The 18784-nt window shown below is 52.8% G+C and overlaps 1 protein-coding gene across 3 annotated transcripts in view; it reads left to right on the forward strand.

Moving 5' to 3' along the window:
• RNF220 (ring finger protein 220) overlaps positions 1-18784 on the forward strand; it is a 237223-nt gene that overhangs the window by 145844 nt on the left and 72595 nt on the right. For all 3 annotated transcript variants that reach the window (XM_075039294.1, XM_075039296.1, XM_075039293.1), the window contains one exon: positions 11569-11614. In XM_075039294.1, the coding sequence (XP_074895395.1) occupies positions 11569-11614 (46 nt within the window). The remainder of the gene's footprint in view (positions 1-11568; positions 11615-18784) is intronic.

Here is an 18784-nt window from a genome sequence, read left to right on the forward strand (position 1 = left end):
GCTCCCTCTTAGAATATGTCACCTGGCTTTCTTTTTTCTCCCCCTCCTTTCTTCTCCCCCCCCCCCTTTGAGTGAAGGGTATAAATTGAAAGAAAACAAAACTACAAGCCTTGGTTTTATGGGGTTTAACTCTTGCCAGGCAAGACCGTTGGTATGCCTCCTCCAAAGAGAAATTACCTAGTAGCTCACCTTCGCAGAGCACAAGCACAAAGCAGCAGAGAGCGGGAGGCGGGCGAGCGGCGGCCCCACGGTGCTCTGCAGAAGGGATGATTTCCTTGCTCCGCATGTACAGCTTGGAGAGCAAAAGGTGCCAATCCCCAGCTGAGCTGCTAAGTGCCACCAAGGTAAAAATAAGAAATAATAACAGCGACCCTCTCTGTACACTGATGCCCTGTGCCCCAGCCAGGCTGGTCGCTGCAGAACACATGAATATTCCTGGCTTGTGTGCATGAAGCTTATCTGTGTGCTAGATGCACGTCTCCTATCCTCACTCGATTTATATTCACCTGTTTTACACCTCATCCGTATTAAAGGCTTGCAATAAAGCACACTGAAATGTGAGACTCTTTCTGGAGCTGTCAGTGGCCCCAACTCTGAGCTTCGGCTGGTGCTTTGGCTGCAGATGCATTTCCCCAGCCCAGGGCCACCCAGGGAGTGCAGGCAGGCACAGCGTTCAAGAGTAGCACCCATGGGTGTCCTTCAGGACAGGCACACACACGCACGTCCCCGTGTGCATACGAGTGTATCGCTGCGTATGTCACTGCAGGCAGATACCACGAGCGGAGGTGGCGGTGCACAGGGGGACCCTTAAACCGTGCCTGCTGCTCCCCGAGCAGTGACCAGAGAGGAAAACCTGCTGGTGATGGGGGAGGCTGGGTGGAGAAGGGGCAGGTTTGGGGCTATGGTTTGAGTTTGGGGTGGGAGGGAAGATGAGTTTGAGGACAGAAGAGGAGGAAAGGAGGCAGTAGGAGCTGTGGAGCCCACCTCAGCTGATGGTCCCCAATGGGTCCACAGTGCTTTCTAGAGTTTGGGGAAGAGGCACTTATTGGCCATTTAAAAAACGATAGGAAGTCACATTACAAATAATACAGTTGCTGAGTCAAGCACTTGAAGGTTGGGAATGTGCCTTTGGATGCAGTGGTTTTAATAACATGATGCTCTGTTCCTGAATACGCAGTGCTCTTTTTAAAAAAATTATTTGTCAGGGGGCATTTTTATTTCCCTGTGTGACAGCTAGCAGATTCTTTCCTGCATTACCAGCAGCAAACCTATGCTTCAGAGCTGTGATTTCACCTCCCCAAAAGGATGAGGTGTATCATTATAGCTGGGGAATGGTCCAGAGGGTGGAGCAGCAAGTTGGACCATGCTCTCTGTTCCTGCTTTTGCAGCTGAAGGATGGTGTGAGCTCAGACAGGACTTTCTCAGCTCTTTCCCCTTATTTAAAGGGGTTTCTAAGCTTAGCATATGTAGCCAGCAGTATCCTCATGCCATGTTGTAATATTACCTGTGCCTGCGCTATGGCATCCTGGGGCTGGGCATGGCAGTGCAACAGCCGCCCGGGGTGCTTGGCAGGTGCCTCTGGGGATGGAAGTGCTTGGGTGGGTGGATGGGGGGTGACGCTGTTCTCATAGTGCCCCATGACTGTGCAAACTCTCCCCTTTTTCACTTCTCTTCCTTTCTTTCCTCCGCATTGAATACTTAATCTGAGCATATTTGTGTTTTAAAGCCCATGCCCACCTGCTGGCTGTTCCCAGCCTGGGCTAGCAGCTCTCATTGCTCCTTGCCACTGGGCTGGGGGCGTGGGGACACATCCCTGCACACCCAACATCTCAGGAGCTACCGATTCCCCATAATGACCTTTCTGGTGTGTCCGGGAATAATTTCTCTTCTGATTCTCTGATTATAAGGCATTTCCCAGAACACAGAGGGCACCGGGGTCTCTCACCTTGGTGCAAATGGAAGGTGCTATGGGCTGTTTTCTGGTGACCTCAAAGATGCTGTCATAAAGAGGGAACCGAGTAGTATCGGGCAAAGGAGGGCAGAGCAAGATACAGTGGGAAGGCCTGTTTCAAAGCAGGTGAAGTGCCCAGGTGGGGGATTTAGCTTGACTCTTGGAGCCAGCTTTGATTCATGTCTGAGGAAAAGAGTCAGCCATGGGACTGTGGAGCTCCAGCTGCTGTAGCAGCTCTCAGTGAACCTCTGCCCAGGCTTGAATCTTCCTTCGGCATCACTCTGAAGATCCATCTCCCTCATTTGCACGTGTGCTCTTTTCCTGTCACTATTCTTAATCCTCCCGCCCTTGGCAGCCAGGGTGAAAGCAGAAAGTACTGCTTCAGTTCCTGGCACTGCACTGGGCATCCTCGCCCTGCTGGGGGGGGCTTCAGCCCAAGGTTTCTTTATGCAGAGAGGCACAGGGGTAGCTCTCCTCAGGGGACGGAGGCAGCTCCAGGCCTGGTGGGATAAGGAATAAGGAGGAAGTTGGCAATATAGCTAAAACACAAAGGCTGTGGGACCTTGGGAGATGGCCTGGTCACTCCAGGTGCTCACTGTCCTTGAGAGATGTCTCCAGGCATCTGGAGATGCATCCTGGATATCAAATCCTTTCACAGGTTGCTTTCCCACTGTTTTGTGGTCTTTCTGATTAAAGTCATCCTGTGCTAACCCCCCTGAGTCTGCACCGGAGACTCCTGCTGATGGACGAGGAGAGAAGAACACCATCCTGGTGGTCCCTGCATGCCCAAATGACAAGGGGTTTCTCTGTTACTTCTGGTCAGGATAAGGACCCAGAGCAAGTTATGAGACGTGGCTCCTACCCCTTCCCTGCTCAGGGAACCCTGTATTTAAATATCACTGCTCCTCACACTGCCCCAGGCAAGGGTTTGCTTCATTTCAGCGGGATCTGCTGAGTGCTGTGTTGTCCCAAACAGCCCTTGGAGGAGACCTTCCCAGGGCCAGCGTGGGCGGCTTCTCTGGGAAGGGCGAGTGGCCACGCTGCCAAGCCTGGCAGGATAAATGGAGTGTGTAAAACCCAAATTAGCTCTGTTGTCATGTGTCACATCAGGGTCACGGCTCTCGCCTCAGGTCTCCTCGATTTATGCCTGGGGACTTTAACTTGACGGCCAGGTACTTCCTCAGATTTCTTGTACAGCGAACACTGCAGGTCCCGCAGCCTCTGAATGCGTGAGATTAGAGATGGTTTTGAGTGAGAAGGGTTTTTTTCCAAAGCTCCATTAAAATACATGCTGATTCCCTTCCTTGCATGCAGTAGACACCTGCGAGTGCTCCAGAGAGGGCAAGGAGCTCTGGCCAACAAGTGAGATTGCAACCAGGGAAAAGCAGGCATTGCAACCTCCTGATCCTCAACTTCTGTCTTTTTTCTTCCTTCTTTTTCCCTCTTCTTTTTCCACCCTCTGCCTTTCCTTTCTTCCCTTTCTCCCCATCTTCTTCCCCCTCCCTCCCTCTCTCCCCACCCCCCGGTATCAAGGCGACATCTCCAAGCCAAGTACTTTTAATTTCGCCCGTGGCCCTTGCTGACACGGTGGATATGCACAGCAAGTTAAATTCCCGCCTGATCAATAAAGCAGAAGCAGTGTGTCCGACTGGTCGATATTTTTTTATCTGTCTTCAGCCCAGTCCTGCTGATGACAGCCCCCTGCGCTTCAGCAAAGGCACTCAAGGGCATCGGGCCTTGGCAACACAGCTCTTTTTTTTATTTAAATTAAAAAAAAACCCAGATGCCTACAAAAAAAAAAAGTTCACGGAGTTTGGCCTTTGCTTAATAACGTTTTATGATTTATCTTAATTTTTAATTGAAAAAAATTTGCGAATTAATTGATTTCTGGGACTTGCCAATTAACATTGTAATTGGGTGCATGATAAATTTCGAGGGAGCATCATTTTTCTCCCTCTCCCCCTTGTCACCGAGAAGGGGAATCGCGAGGGCAGCTGCTTCCTATCCGAATGCCCCCCGCTCCTTCCCGAGGTGCCGCTGCCCTCCTCCCCCCTTGCTACTGTATCTTAAAGAAGGAACAAGAAAGCTAATAAAGTCGTGTTATTAGAGTCTCACCAGAGGTGACCCCTCGAGGCATAAATCCAGGCCAGGGAGATGGTGGGGACAGGTACTATTAAGTGCTTGACAGTGCTTCGCGAGGCGGGACTGGGTTCTTCCCCCGCAGCACCCTCTCCCCGGGCCGTGGGGAAGGCGGCCGGCCAGTCCGGGGCTCCCGGGAGCTTTCCCGGAGGGCTCTGGCACCCCCCAAGGTGTCCAGCTGAGCAGTTCATTACCTGCGATGTCTCCCCAGTGCTCTCCCCATGGGCGAGTCCCGGCACACGCGAGCCCCCGCGCAATGCCCAGCTGCTCCAGGGAGAGACCCGACCGCGGCACCCAGCACCCAGCAGCACGTGCGGCATCTGGGGTTCGTCCCGCTGCCAACGTCCCCCAGCAAAACCGGGCTGCCGGTGCTCGGGAGCTGCTGCTTTGCTCTGGGGACGCAGAAGGGGTCGTTCGCATCCTGCTCTGCCCCGAGCCCCCGGGGAGCGGGTCCTGCCCCACGGCAGCAGCAGGGCATCCCACGGCAGAGGTGTTGAGCGTGGGACCTCAGCTCCTGGGGTCATGGGTGTCCAAATTCAGGCAGGGACGCATCTCCAGGTGCACAAGAAGTGGCATCACCTGAACCTTTCTCCAGCAGTGTGACTCCTGTCAGACTTCAATTAAACACACTCCGTCACTGGAGAAACCTGTCTGGAAGTGTCAGCTTCTTGGTGATAGCTGAGCAGGGCACAGGGCCACCTGCCACCACGAGGCAGCTAAAGGGGTCACATCCCCACATGGGGTGTGGAGAAGGGGGTGAGCTGGCTGCTGCCAAAATGAGGAGTGAGGACATGGTGATGTGCCAGGGCAGGGAGAGAGAACAAGCCACACCTGGGGAGGGCTGAGATGGAGAATGGAAATACCAAGTAAATTAAAGAGTGCTTGGTGTCTCTAGTTCTTCTCCCACCCATTTCACGTGCTGGTACGAATCACCTCCTCGCAGTCAGCTCAGGTGTCCCATGCACCGTCTAAAGCCCATGAGCTTGGATGGGGCCTTGCTGTGCCACCCTACAGCCCCCGCTGCACCCCAGTGCGTGCAGGGGGTGAAGAAGGCCAGCCCGGGTGGAGGGTCCCAGGTTTCCTTGGCAGACCCACGGCTCTCCCCACCAGCCAGGACACCAGAAAGGCCAGGAACAGCCCAGCTCCATGTCTGCCAGCGTCGGTGGTGGGGAACCATGGGGGAATGGAGGGAAATTTATGAGGAGAGGAGTCTGTTTATTATCTAGCGAATGTGGTGCTGCTGATACCGTGGATTTATCCTCTTTCATCCACCCTCTGATTTGTGTCCCTGCCCCTCACTGTGGCAGATTAATCATGGACAGAAAGGGAAGAGAGACCCTCCAGCTTCCTCCCATGCACTCAGAGGGTGGCAGTGACAGCAGCCGGGACCCTTCATCCGTGGCTTCTCCAGCAGAGAGAGCACAAGCCACACAGCTACTTGTCCTGCTTAGAGATGCCCCATTCCTCTCCTCCCATGGTAGACCTCCGGACAGGCAGAGGCTACTGCCTATAACCCATGGGTGAGAGCACTTCTCATGGGTCAGGGCTTCCAGAGTAGCACAGTGGGTGAAAAAATTTGTGGGTCATGTATGCCCTTGCTCAAGCAGTGCCCTGAAAGTGCTATGAACACTCCCTGAAGTGCCTTCAGACCCGTGGTACCCACCACCCATTCCCTGACTCCAGGGTATGGGTTTGCAGGCTGGCGTTTGGGACCTCGGAGGGCAAAACCTTCCTCTGCCACTGACTCCCAGGGCAGCGGGAGGCCTGGGAAGGGATGCATGGAAACCCAAGGGTGAGAAATAAATCTTCGGTCAGTTATTTGCCCTGAAGCGATGCATGCCTTCTGCAGAGCCTCTTCTGAACTGCCACGTGAGCTGGGAATAATTAAACAGTCATTACAGCTGCCGTAGCAAAGAGCCCCCCAGATCAATCTAATGCATGACCTTTCCCTCCGACTTTTCTCTTTATTTTTCCAGCCACCTCCTTTTCAAATAGTGGGAGAGAAATGAAACAACCCTCCCACCCCAGCCTCCTGCTTCGCCCTGCACACATCACATCTTCAGCCAGAAGCCTGTTGCCTGCTGAGCGGGGGCTCCTGGCAGGGGCATGGGGTACCAGGGGTTGATAGAGAAAAACCCAGCAGGGGAAGAAAGGGCCAGGGGTGCGAATGGGACAGAACAAATAGGGGATTTTAGCACAGTCAGGTCATGCCTCGGTGTTTTATGATCCTACTGCATTTCTGCTGCAGCTTCACCACTTTGGGAGAGGCAGGTGGCTGCCCTGTGGGGTCAGGTTTGTCACAGCTGACCATGTTGGGCACTGAGGTCTCACAAATACTGACCAGGGGAAGCATTTGGGAAGCGTGTCTGGGACTGCAGGTACAGAGTGTTTCTAGTCTTGACTCCAGCATCTTTGGCAATTTTTACCATCACTCAGCCCCTTTCCCCATCATGGGATGCAGGAAATCTTCCAAGCAGCACTTGGAGCAGGTGTGCTAGAGGAGCCACAGTAGGTTAAAAATCTCAGCCTGCTTCCCCTGAGGACACAGATCACTCCTGGCTGCACTGAGGGCTGTCACCTGTGGCTAGGTGAGGATTTGGCCTCATGTATTTAAAAAAAAATAAAAAAATCAAACTCCTATTTCCTTATTTAGGCTTCAAGTGACACTTCCACTTATTTAAACTGGCATTCACAAAAATCCAATTCCATCTCTACACAGCGACTACTTATTTACGGCTGGTGTTGCCGTCTGCACAGCTCTGCAGGAGGCTTGTTCTGCTGCCGGGGCTCCTGTCCCAAGGCTGTGTGTTCAAGCTGCAAGTCCTGCAGCTAAAAATAAATTGTTTCCACTAGATTTTTTTTTTTTTTTAAGAAATACATCCATTGGCTGCAGCTTATAGAAACTTTTTAGCTTTGCAGGATCTCATTTGGGAGCTGCATGTGCTCTAGCTGGTGCCCATCAAATCCACAGGGCTGCTGAGAGTTGTTCTGTGGAAGAGTTGCAGAGCTGGAAGACACCAGCTGCATGGCAGCAGCCCTCTTACCACCTCTTTAAACCTCTTCTGGCTGCAGTGTCATTAAGGGATGAGCACAAACAACTGTAGCTGCCTGAGCTCAAGGAACTTCTTCTCTTGCAGTTGTTATTAATTATATGTGGGGAGTGCTGCCCGGGGGGTGGCTGCCATGCCAGGTACTGAGCTCAGCCCTTCCTTGATGGATGCTCGTCATAAGCCCTGCCTTGCCCTGGGTGGGGGCTCTGCAGAAATCTCATTTGAACATGCTTGGGGAGCCCAAGCGGCTGTGGTGGTCTCAAGTGCTGTATCGGAGCTGTTTCTGGCTTTATTGTTGCTGCACTGAGACTTCAGGCAAGTCGCATGGGTGCTCTGTGCTCAGATCTCCCCTCTGAGCACATCTGTCTCTCTCTGGGTCTCCTTGCTCAAGCTGTAGCTACAATTGCAACAGAGCTTTCCAGCCGTTGCTCCAGGATGCTGCCATGATGTCCCGGTGCCAGCACAGTGTGTGTGCTGTGGTAAGCGCAGAGGAGGAAGGCTCCTGCCCCTGCTTCCCTGGGGAAGCTGCCTGGCATTGGGCTTCTGCCTGGGCTGGGGGGTCAGCGAGAGCCCTGCCTGGCTGTGGTGGGCTCTAGGCACCAAGAGTACACCCTGGGTCATGGTCCTCTGCCTGGCAGCTGATGAGCCATCTCCCATGGGGAGCAGGGTTTCTGCTCGTCTCCTGATTTGGGCACCCAGAAAACTTCTCTTCTCTTTTGGAGGTAAGCTGGGATTCCTACAACAGCTTGCAAGAGCAAAGGCTTAAAGGAAAAGGACAAGTACCATCTTGCTCATGGTAAAACACAAGCAGATCACTTAACCTTCACCTCATGCCCTGGGTTTTCTGTGAGGGAAGCAGCAGCTTCCATTCATGAGGCTGATAAGGGACCACTCCTTTCATATTGTTGGTTTTTTTTTTCCTATGGCAAGCGCACCCCAGAAGACAGGACCGTAACAACACAACAAAACCAAACCAAAACTTGAAGGTCATTGTATGTAATAGCAACCATGGCAGGGGTAGAGAAACCCTAAGACTGTGGGTAAGGAGGGCGCATATTTGGCCTTTGCCCTTTGGGACGTCACAACTGAAGATGTATTGCTGAGAGTAAATGTTCCTCTTAGAGCTGATGTGCCCTAATACAGAGGAGCGATGGGTCCCCAGCGAGCACCCCAGGGTGCACGGGGACCTGGCTGTGCAGCTCCCATTAACGTTAAGGGGTGATGCAGCTGCAGGGCTGGGCAGAGCCCTCCAGCAGCACCAAAGCAGGGACCTTATTTGGTCCCCACAGAGGTATAGGGCACCCAAACACGTGGGGATGCCTGAATGTACGGCCAGAACCGCTGTCTCAACCCTGAGAAAGGGAACCACAGAGCAAGCAGCCTCGTATCACTTAGAAATGCGAAGTTGCTGGGAGAGAGAGAAGGAGGCTGTCCAAATCGCTGGGTCTTTCCAGGGCATTTCTTGTCTTCTTTGGTACTTTGGGGGGGTTGCCTAAAAGGGAAAGAAGTTGTTTTGCTGTAATGAACTAGATAAACAATTCCCCAAATAGATTAAAACTAACTGTAACTTATAAAAGCGGGTAGTAATTATATTTTATTAGCTAGCAAAACACCATTTTTTTATTTCGTAGGATAATTCTGTGTAAATCACCTTAATTAGAAGTGTCAGACGAGCCCATGAATATCGTACTTAGTAACTAATTTCCTATGTACAGGTTATAATTTAAAACACATGGATCACTCGCCGAGTGGAAATATGCTAGCCATGAAATAATGTGGGGAGTGTTGGGGTTATTACTATGTAAATGTGTAATCATTTCAGACCACTGCAGCCTGGCTGGGTGATTAAAGAGAATCCCAAGGTCTCCAAAGATTGTGCTCTCTGCAAGGGCCTAGAGCGAAAAAACTTTAAAAGGCACCGAAAAGTGTTTGAACTTTAAAGGTCTTGATTTCCCTTTTACCATTTTTAATTTGTCTGCGGTGTTTATGGAGGGGAAGGTTTCTCTTTGCTGACGGCCTTTCGATTCTCAGCCCGCTGCCAGCATCCTGAAGAGGCGCGGGGGGCTGCAAGCCGCTGTGAGTCGGGGGGTGGTTTAGCGGGATGGAGGAAAGCACCCTTAAATGGCAGGGTCATGGGGCTGGATGACCAGGGCTTGTGACCATTCCTGACCCATCCCTGGAAATAAATAAAAACAAATTGCAAACTCTTATTAGCAATAGAGTGGGGCTAAATCACAAGGAGGGGGCTGGTTTTTAATAATCCTCCAAACGAAGAATAAAATAAACTCTGCCAAGTTATCCAAATAGGTCCCCTTCCTCATCACTTCCAACGGCAGAGGCTTGGCCTTTCAGCTGACCAGAAAGACTCTCATCCTGGAAACTGAAGTTGCCTGGCAGTAAAACCATTTCTGGGAGGAATTAATGAGATTCTTCCTCTTTCCCTCGAAAAGGAATAATTTTAAACACCTTTAACAAGAAAAGGGAGGAAATGAGTTGTTTTTTTTAACCTGGCGTTTGGATTATAAAAGGAAAAAAAGTTGTTTCACACTTTGGGCGACTGAGAAATTCAAGGTAGTGCTGGAGATGGGGAGGGGGTGGAAATCTTTCCCATCGCACACGTTCGGGCACAGGCTGGAGCTGGTGCCAGGGCTGCATCTCAGGGGGCAGCAGGAACTGACTCTGCTCTGTGCTGCCTCCTGAGAGCGGGGGGGGGGCAGAGCTGGGGGACAGGGCACGGGGGGCATCCTGCACCCCCCAGCAAGCATCTGGCAGTGCATCCCCTTAGGGAAGGGGGGCTGCGAGGGAGGCGATGCCCCAGCCTGTCGATCGGTGGTCCCCAGGAATCGCAGCCGCTTGCTCCGGGAGCAGAGCTGCAGCGTTTGGGGTGACCTGATGGCTGTGGATAACTGAGTGTTTCCCCCATTTTCGGGTGGGGGGCGAGGGCGGTGGCACTGGGAGAGGAGGGGGGCTGTAGCCCCGGGAGAAAACACCTTCCTCCATCCCTGCTCATTTCGTAACACCCAGCCATCTGCCAAATCAAGGCAGATTAAAGCCAGCCAAATTCAATTTCTCCCCGCTGCCACTGCAGCTCGGCATCTGGGGCTAAAGTGTCCCCGACAAAGCGAACATGACAGGCACATTGCTTTTTTGTCACATCTAGTACCGTGTTGATCTTCTAAAAGTCTCATAAAAATTTATTGATGTCTCCCATATTGCTGTGATTGAGAAGAAAGGAGCGCGGGTGTGCGGAGCCGGGCGCGCGCGCGCGGGCGAGCATGTGTGCATGTGTATATTAATGTTTCTGAAGTAGATCTGATTTGATATGTCTTGTTCTATTGTCAGCATCTGTTTAGCGAGGCTTTTTAATACTTTCTGGCTGCCGATCACTCATCCTTAGCCTGGGATGCAGGCTTGCATACAAATTTTGTTATTAAACACAATTCCATTCCCCCCCCTTCCCCAACCTCCGCCTCCCCCCGCTAACCTCCCCCCTCCACGCACCCATCCATCATCTCCCCGGGGCTATGGGGAGCTGGGAGCCAGCCACCCCACCGGCGTGCACTTACAAGCACAGGCACTGGGCTTGGCAACATATTTCAAGAGCCTTTTGCCTGCTGCAGGTGCTTTGCATTGACAAATCGAATCATGGGGAAATAATTTATTTCCTAATGCTGTTTGCAGCATGTTAGCAGGAGAATTTACATGAGAGAGATTACTTTAATAACCAAAAAATTACAGTGCAGGCCTCCCCGCCATGTCGGCTTTGATATGTAATTGTTTCAAGTTTAACCTGTCTGGAGGGGGGAAGGTGTTATTAAATCTATAGCATCTCCCGCTGGCGAGGGCAGGCGAGGAGGAGCACCGTGGCGGGGACCTCCTTCCCTGCTAAATGGGGAAACAAGCTGAATTAACAAATCACTCCAGCCTCCAGCAGAGCTGCTGCCTCCACGGCATGGCTGGAGATGAGGGGATCTTCTTTCCCTTGCTCTTACGCTGATTTAATCTCCTCCTTTTTCCTTCCCTCCTTTTTTTTATTGTGCCTGACCCTACTCAGGGCTCGCCACCTCCACTCCCCTCTCCTTGGCTTTCTTCCCCGTGCCCCTGCAGGCTGGCTCCCCACTCTTCCCCAGGGCTGGGAGAGGAGCTGTACAAGCCCCTGAGGAGGGCAAGAGTCGGGATTTGACTCTGCATCGTGTGCCTGGGTTTGGGGGGTTCCACTTGTAGCACCATTTTATTCCAGCTGGAGAAATAGTTGGCGCTGCCCTCCTTTCCATGCCCCTCCAGTCAGGGCGAGGAGGCTCTCGTTGGTCCAGGGAAGGGGAGCCATGTGCTTTGCTATTTGACCTCATGAGATCCCTCGAAGCACTCCCCCCTTTGCCCACCGCAGCAGTTTTGTGACTCTGACCCCGTTCTCTTCTCTCTTGGCAGCAAGAGCTCCATCCTGAAGGACGCCATGGCAGCGGGCACCCCCAAGGTAAGTGAGCGCAACTCAGAACACTTTCCCCCCACCCCGAGGGATGCTCTTTACACGCCCTCGCCTTCCCAGCCCATTCCCTGTCCTGCTACTTGGTGTCTCCCAGGAAATTTGGGGGCCAGCCAGTGCTGGGGGAAGCCGCTGCCCCCATGCACCCGGTCGGCTGGAGCAGCCGAGTCCCTGCACGGGGCTCTCTTGTTCCCCGTGCAGCTGAGGGATGGTGGAGCTGAAGGACCCGGCGGGCTCCGAGACTCCAGATTGTGTCTAATGACAGCTAATGAGAGCTGATCACACACGGGTTGAGCTCAGCCTGGGAAATCATGTGCGGGAGTTCCTGGAGCCAGAGCCATATGCCAGCTTTGGAAGAGGGGAGTGGGACTGCCTCAGGGGAGCGAAGCACACCCGAGGAGGAGCCCAAATCACTAAAAGACCCCATCTCAGCTGTATCCCCCCTCCCCAGGACCCACCTCCCATCCCCTTGGCTCAGAATGCAAAAATACAAAATGCATGGAGCATCATGGCATCACTGCAAAGGGCATCATTTACTAATTAGTATTACTGTTAGCTGGACTTCATATGATACCAGAGCTTGGGCAGGCAAGTGGGTGGCAGGGAGCACTGCAGGGCAACTGAGCATTGCCCAGCCTCTGAAAACCATGCTGTGCTCCCCAAGGCAGGCAAAGGCAAGTGGTCCAGGCTCTCCTGTGCTTCTGGTGACACAGTCCAAGTCAGGGAGGCTCCTGGCTCCCAGGGAAGCTCAGGGCATCTCACAGGAGGTGTCTTCCTGCTTGTTTTAATAGAATCAACTTCAGGTCTTGCTCTCCCTTTTTCTTCTGGAAACCTTGGCTCATTTTTGGCATGTGATGTCAGAAAGAGAGACTGAAATTTCAGCTCTGGGTTTTCCCCCTGGGGCTGGGTGTCTTGCCAAGCACATCAACACCTTGTCTTCCCCTCCAGGGCCAGGGAACCACTGTGCTGACCTGAGTTCCTGGCAGGCAGGGACACCCCCCAGGTCAACCCAACAATTTCCCAAACCCTCCAAGGGAAAATAAAGATCACAGCGATACTCCGTAGTGCTCCAAAACTTTGACATTCCCATCTCCTGCTTGACTATCCCTGTCTCCCATGCCCTGTCCCAGGGGAGACCAAGAGGAGAGTAGAGACCTGACTATTTGTCCCATGAAAAACAAGCAGAGCAGAAAGCAATCCCAAAACCCACCCGCCACTGAAAATCCATAAAGCATGAGGCTGCCTTGGGATGTCTCGAAGGAGCTGGAGAGGGCACCCACAAAATGAAAGCAGCTAGACCCTGCAAGTTTCCCTTTCCCTCCTCATCAGGTCTTAGTGTAGATAACTCAACGGTCCCAAACACATCGCCTGCGAGGGAGAAGGACGGCTAGGAAGACAGATTAGCTGTTTGGAGGGAAACGCAGCGAGTGACTGACAGAGACCAGATAAAGAAGAAGGTCCATCTCGCAGCAGGGCCGGGCTTTTGAAGTTTCCATTGACAAAGAATCCCATTTGCCTTGAGCGAGGGGATTAAACTGGGACTGGAGCGTCGTTCTATGTAAAAGAGATCAATCGTCCCCTGTCACCACATGGATCTTTTCCCTTTGCCCGTCACGTCTGGGGCTAAGAACATTAACTTCAAGAAGCCAGGAGAGCAGGGAGGGAGAGGGTGAAATCAGGAAATCTTTCATTCCCTTCTCAGAGAGCTTGAAAGCCTCTCAGCCCAGGAGGATTCATTATTTCTAGGTGGCTTTTGCTGGGAGACAAGTCCTGTGTGGCATGGGAAGGCACAGCGCTGTCACCTTCACCTGAGCTTGGTATTAAAGGCTCCTTTGTAACCAGGCAGGATTGAGGAGGAGGGTGGTGGGCAGATGAAGGCTGCTCTTCCCCTTTGTGCCCACTGAGTGTTTGCAACATGGGGTGGGGATAGCCCATCGGGATGTGAAGTCCCTCTGAGAAAGTCCTGCTGGGGACAAAGCTGGGCCTCTGGGTCACCCCTAACAGGGGTCCCAGGCAGAGGGATGGGGGACAGACCCCCAGGGTGGGCTTGCAGCCCATGCCGAGGCACACAGGCATTACCGGAGGTCTGGCAGGCACCACCTGGGAAAAGCTGGGACCTGTGCCACGTCCCAGTTCCCACCCTGGGCACTGGTGGAAGGGGTCGCGAGGACTTTTCCTGGCCAGTCCTTCTCTGGGTGCCAACAAAAGGGCCAGCAGCTCCAGCAGCTCAGCAGTGGGAGAAAGGGGCTGCACCTCCCCATCCCTCAGGAGCATCCACTGCCAGCATGGGCAGTGGCAGGCAGGCTGGTTCCACTCAGGGACATGGGAACTGGGGAGGGGTGCAGGCTGGCCATGTTATTTTTGTGGTCACCAGTGGCTTTAAGACCACTTTAGGACTCATTTAGGACCTTTGCATATCCTATCACTACCATCGCTTCTTCTGTGCTGGCCTGAGGCTCTTCCCGGGGTGGCTGAGGGCAGGGAATTTAACCCCCCCATGCTCTGTCTCCTGGCTCTGCTCCCATCCCTTCCCCACAGTTGCCCCAGCAAACGTCTCTCCTTGCAATAAAAGCCCAGATGTATACGCATGTTCCTCGCTCGCCGCTTTCCTGCCCCTGAAGAGCTGTCACTCACTGCACTGGGCCAATTTTCACGGCAATATGTCAAAGAGAATCCAATCACTCAACATGGGATGTGATGAATGCAGGATTATTGTATCAGGTTCTTCTATTATTGGAGCCAACGGAGGCAGTGATGGCCAGGCAAGGGCTGCGAGCTGGGGAGCTCCGGCCAACATGACTGCTCGGTGCCTGGGCTCCCTCTCTGTGAAGGCAGCACTGGAGGAGGAGGGCAGCGCTGAGCACCACATAGCTCCACAGTGTTCAGGATCCTCTTTTGCTTTCTATGAGAGACCAAGCCCAATTGATCATGCCATGCCAGTATGGACAAGCCGCTTGAACAAGCAGCTGCCAAACCTGCACAGTGAGCCTCGGGATGAGTTTTCTATCCAACCCTGACTGCCACTTACTTAGGAGAGCTGGTGACAGCAGGCTGGGCTCTGCCAGCCCCTGGCTGGGGAAAAGGGCCTGAGATAGCCGCTTGGTGTCTGCAAGAAGTCCTGTGGCCCACAGATAGCAAGGGGAATACCACTGTCTCCTCCCAGCTGCAGTTTCTGTCCCTGACTGCAAGCTTGGATGCTCACCCCAAGGCTTGTGATATAGCCTTTGGTGCCTGGATCTTCATGTTGCTGAGAGCTAGGTAGCCCAACGAGTCCCCACAGGTCAAGGCAACGGCTTGCTCTTACTGGGCTACCTCGTGCCTATGCTTTGTAGAAGCCAGGGGTGCAAAAAGGTGCTGAAAGCCCATCTCCTTTGCAGAAAGCACACCCAGTGGTCCTGCTCTGGGAAAGGTCTTTCTCAGGCATTGGACTTCAAGGGGAGTCCTGGAAACCCATAGCATCCTTCTCTAATGACATGTCTGAGATACCAAGAGGAAGAGGAGGGGTGGGAAAAGAAATTCTTCACCAAGGAGAAGTTTCAGTGTCAGTGGGAACAGATGCTTCGCGCCCATGGGAAGGGGTGGAGGATGTCCTTGCTCTTGCTGAGCTAGAGACTGCAGCCTCATGGTCTCATTCACTGGTGTGGTTGTTCACTAACCTTTCACTGTTGTCCTGGGTCACCACAGGGAAGCCCAACACCAGAGTCACTCAGGAGGACACTTTCTGAAGGTGTGTCCGAGCCAGCCATACCCCAGACCTCTGTGAGCCCAGAGCTTTCCTGCAGCACTCCCCAGCGTGGCCAGAGGCTGTGTCTCAGGCAGATGAGGCAGCAGGGATGTCTTGCAGAGGCGTACAGACAACACCACAGGGTCCATCCAGGCTTGTGGCTGCCTGGGAGTCCGTACGTAGCTGTTAGCAGTGTGCAGTTCCCCTGGGCATCATTCCTGCGCTTCACGCTCTCCTCTTGCCTTGCCCCTCTTGCCTTGGCTGCCTCTTGCAAGGGGTTGTGCAGGAGAGGAGCACATGTTGGATTGAACCCATGTTGGTGAGGTGTAGCAGCGTAAGTCCAACTGTTCCCGTTCTTCCTTGAGCAGCTGGTGGTAACTCTGGGAATCAGCATCCCCAGGTCCTCCCAGCTACTACCTAAGAGCACTTCCTTGTCACTGCCTGTTTGGCCCATGGCTGTTCCTCCATGGGCTATCATCTTGGTGAGATATCATCTCTGCCCAGAGAGATCTCAGCCCCCAAGTTTCAGGGTATTAGCTGCAGACTGTTACCTGTCACTCAGCAGGTGAACTTATATCCCCTGTGCAAGTGCTGGTACTGACCACTGAAGGAGAAGAGGCTGGGCTCCATGAAGCATCCCAGCTCTCGTGGCAGATTCAGCATTCATTTTCCGCTGCTGCTTCCTGATACATGACTACAAATTGCCTTTCCCACTAACAGTCTAGCCCGTGCTCTGGCTCTTGCTGCAAACAAACAGCAACGTGAACGGCCAGGAACAAAATCCATCTCGCGCACCCAGCAGATGCTTGCGGCTGGTTTGTTTAAGTGTGCACCCAGCTCCTCGGAGGGTGCCCGCAGGCAGGCAGCCAGCGTGCTGCTCCGAGACCTCCGGCGGAGCTGGGAACTGAGCCACAGTGCCAGAGCCCTTTGATTCTCCCACCCACCCCCATGATTTTACAGCTTCACCGAGCAGTTTGAGAGAGAATTACAGCATCTAGAGGGAAATTTGACCACTAAAGCCCTCCAAGGAAAAAGAGCTTTGAAGCAAGCAAGATTTGGAGCCTTAAACCTTGACAGAATGTCTGTATTAAGCCCTTCCCAGCTGCCTCACTCGAGATGAAATTTCTAGCACCATCATTTAACTTCTCCGTATCATGCCTGGTGGTAGGAACAGGGGATGGGTGTCAGGGCCCTGGGGTTTTAACTCCTTCTCTTGTGTCATTGACTCACTGTGGGGGTTGGAGAAGTCACTCACTGTATCTGTGCCCCCTTCCCCTGTAACTGTGATTTACAAGGAAAGATTGAAAAGCTAAATCTGAGTATTGTGGCAAAGCTGTGGCCAAGCTGAGGACACAAGAACAGCCCACAGATATGCAATGGAGGGAAAATTACGTAGGATGAGTGTCGGCTGGCTGCGCTCCCTGCCAGTTTGGGGTGATGAATACCAGAGCCACTCCAAAAAAAATCTCTGCCAGGTTTTATTCCATAAAACAAATTACCCCATGAACAAACAAAGCCCCTTGCTCCCCTTGGGCCAAACAGCTGTGCCCTCCCATTAGTCTGGGGGAAAACGCTGCATTCGGCAGGAGGAGCGGAGAGGGATGTGGTCGCAAAGGGGAGCCGGACAGGCTGGCAGACCCTGGCAGACCTTGGCCAGACCTCTTTCCCCCTCCATCCCTGGTGCGCCGATGGGCAGTTCTGCTGGTAGGGGCCCCTTTCCCCACCCTGTAGCTGGTGTCTTGCCCAAGAGGACCCAGAGCTCGATTACAATCCCAGGTGTGACTGTAACATGCACAGAAATAAATCAGTAGCTCACATTTCTGTAAGCTTATTCTGCTTGCGGACCACTGGAATCTTTCAGTGAAGGCCAGAAGCTGCTGATACCATTATTTCTGTTCACTATTCACACCCTTCTCACATTTAAGCCTTTCATCCCTAGCTCCATCTCACCTTTATCTCTGCCAGCTAAAAGCCACTAGATAATTTTACCTCTAACTTTCCCGGGAGCAAATGTGGACCCTCCGAAAGCTTCTAGGAAACTCAGCTCTAATAGTAGCATCTTTGTGTCATGGATCCTCCAGCAATAACATAAAAAATGGCTAGCAGAGTTAAGGGGGAAAATCGCAGCAAGGCCTGGTATCACTCATTGCTTTCGGGTTACAGTTCCCAAGTGATAACAGCTATTAGCAACACTTTGACGGCTTCCCTACCGTGGAGGGGAGGGCAGGAGACAGAAAACATGTCAAGCCATCACCTCCATGTTAAGTGATAAGTACCTATTTACACGGCAGAGTTAAAGCTGAATGCATCAAGCAGGCAACACTTTGTGCCAAAATAAAAAAAATAAAAAAAGGCCATATAGATACATAAAAAGCGGGGTTAGGGTATTTGTTCTGCTGACAGCAGCTGTGATGGATTGTTTAAGAAAAATAGACTCCCTGTGTTTTTCCAGGGCTATCAGAAAGTAGGAGTCCAGCACTTTAATACTCTCAAATGACTGGCCTTGAGAGGCAGCAGAATGTCAGCGGCACCGGCTGGGCTCTCCCAGTGCTGACACCTGCCCCGGCTGCCGGCGCGAGGCAGCGCTTAGGGCTGGGGATGGTGCGTGCCGGCAATTTCCATCCATTTCCTCGGGCTGGCGGCTGCACCCTGACACCCGTCCCCTCCTCTTGTGCCGCCCTGGGCCCTCGCTGTGGGTTGGGAGCTGGCAGCATGTTGGCACGCGTGCCCTTGCTGGCATCGCCTTGGAGCTGCCCACAGCTCCTCCACCCGAGCAGGGAGGACCAGGTCCGGAGAGCGATGGGCTGGGATCACAGCAGCGGGCACACTGGCTGCATGATGCACATTCGATTCATGCCAAACCTGCCCGTGTATTTATATACGTAAACTGTACCTTGTTCCTAATTGCAACGAGACTGCTGAAACATTTGCAGAAGCTGCAGCCCAGCTCTGCAGAATTGCACAGTCCATGGAGGGTATCGGGAGCTGCCAGGGTGTGAACCTCACAGCGTGAGCAAGGCTTACCTGGCCTCTGCTTACTGCTGGGATCTGCGGACACAAGTGGGTAAAACCATACATCCAGACATGTCTCTTCCCCTTGGCACGGCACAGCTGGGCTCCAAGGGGTGGGAAGGAAACGCCAAGTGGGGCCATGGCTGCCCAGCACGGCAGGAAGGGCAGGGGAAAGGAGGGAGTACATGGCTCAGACAAGATTGATGGCCTCGTTGCCATTAAGAAAAAAATTAGCCGGTGGCGGCTATCATATTAAAGGGTGAAGAAGCCGTGAATTATTTTCTTAAAGATCTTATCACTTACAATGATAATTTTACCTTCCAAAAGGCCACTTTTAATGAGGCAAGCCAGGCAAAAAGTCATGATTTAATGCCAGATTTTTTTTTCCAAACACATTTTACTGCTTTTTTGTCCATGTTTAAAAA

The sequence above is a fragment of the Buteo buteo genome, chromosome 10 (assembly GCF_964188355.1).
Source record: "Buteo buteo chromosome 10, bButBut1.hap1.1, whole genome shotgun sequence".
NCBI classification, from domain to species: Eukaryota; Metazoa; Chordata; class Aves; order Accipitriformes; family Accipitridae; genus Buteo; species Buteo buteo.